This window comes from Trichinella spiralis (genome assembly GCF_000181795.1).
Source record: "Trichinella spiralis strain ISS 195 chromosome Unknown Scfld3955, whole genome shotgun sequence".
NCBI lineage: Eukaryota > Metazoa > Nematoda > Enoplea > Trichinellida > Trichinellidae > Trichinella > Trichinella spiralis.
This window is the reverse complement of record NW_003530894.1, coordinates 1-795: the sequence shown is the minus strand read 5'-3', so window position 1 is coordinate 795 and position 795 is coordinate 1. Positions and strand designations below refer to the sequence as shown.

Genomic DNA, 795 nt, shown 5'->3' with positions numbered 1-795 from the left:
CAACGAACCCAGCGACGACTGATTTTGGTCAAAATTGCACCGTCAGCTCCATCCGTTTGCCTGTCAACGGTTTCACGTCCTGTTGAACTCTCTCTTCAGAGTTCTTTTCAACTTTCCCTCGCGGTACTTGTTCGCTATCGGTCTCGTACGAATATTTAGTCTTGGGTGAGATTTACCACCCGCTTTGGGCTGCAGTCTCAAGCAACCCGACTCGATTAGGAGCCGCGACACCATGCACAAAACATCGTTCGTTATGGGTCCTGCACCCGCTCTGAAGCCCCAATCAAGGGAGCCTACGAACTGATTTCAGCACATGCAACGACACCTTTAACACCACACTGTTGACGAACACAACTGCTCGCCGACTTCGGTGTATGGACTTTTCTCGTTTCGCTCGCCGCTACTTGGAGAATTCGTTTTCGTTTCTTTTCCACCGCTTATTGATATGCTTAAATTTAGCGGGTAATCTCGTCTGATCTGAGGTCGACATTTCAGAAAACATCACTCAACATTGACACCAACACACACACACACACGGTACATTGCCAACTGTCACGTTTTGATTTTGACGGAATTACATCAAAAAATAAACGTTTCACAGAGCAACACTATTGCAATGAAACCGTTTAATAATACAAAGGCACATTTTGATATCATTGTCACTTGCCACACTGACAAAATCACAACAGCACCTCAACACTGATCATTTAATAAAATCGCGTTGTTCATCATACACACACACAGACAATCACACACAACGCAACGATTGCTGATTGCATTACAGAATCCACCACA

At 44.9% G+C, this 795-nt stretch overlaps 1 protein-coding gene across 1 annotated transcript; it reads left to right on the top strand.

Annotated features, from left to right (window-relative positions):
- Positions 1 to 40: 40 nt before the first annotated feature.
- On the top strand, positions 41 to 223 carry Tsp_14291 (conserved hypothetical protein; the record flags this gene model as incomplete). The annotated part of the gene is made up of 2 exons (XM_003367625.1): positions 41 to 123; positions 160 to 223. Coding segments are annotated over 2 exons (143 nt in total), but the record flags the coding sequence as incomplete, so codon positions are not given.
- Positions 224 to 795: the final 572 nt, after the last annotated feature.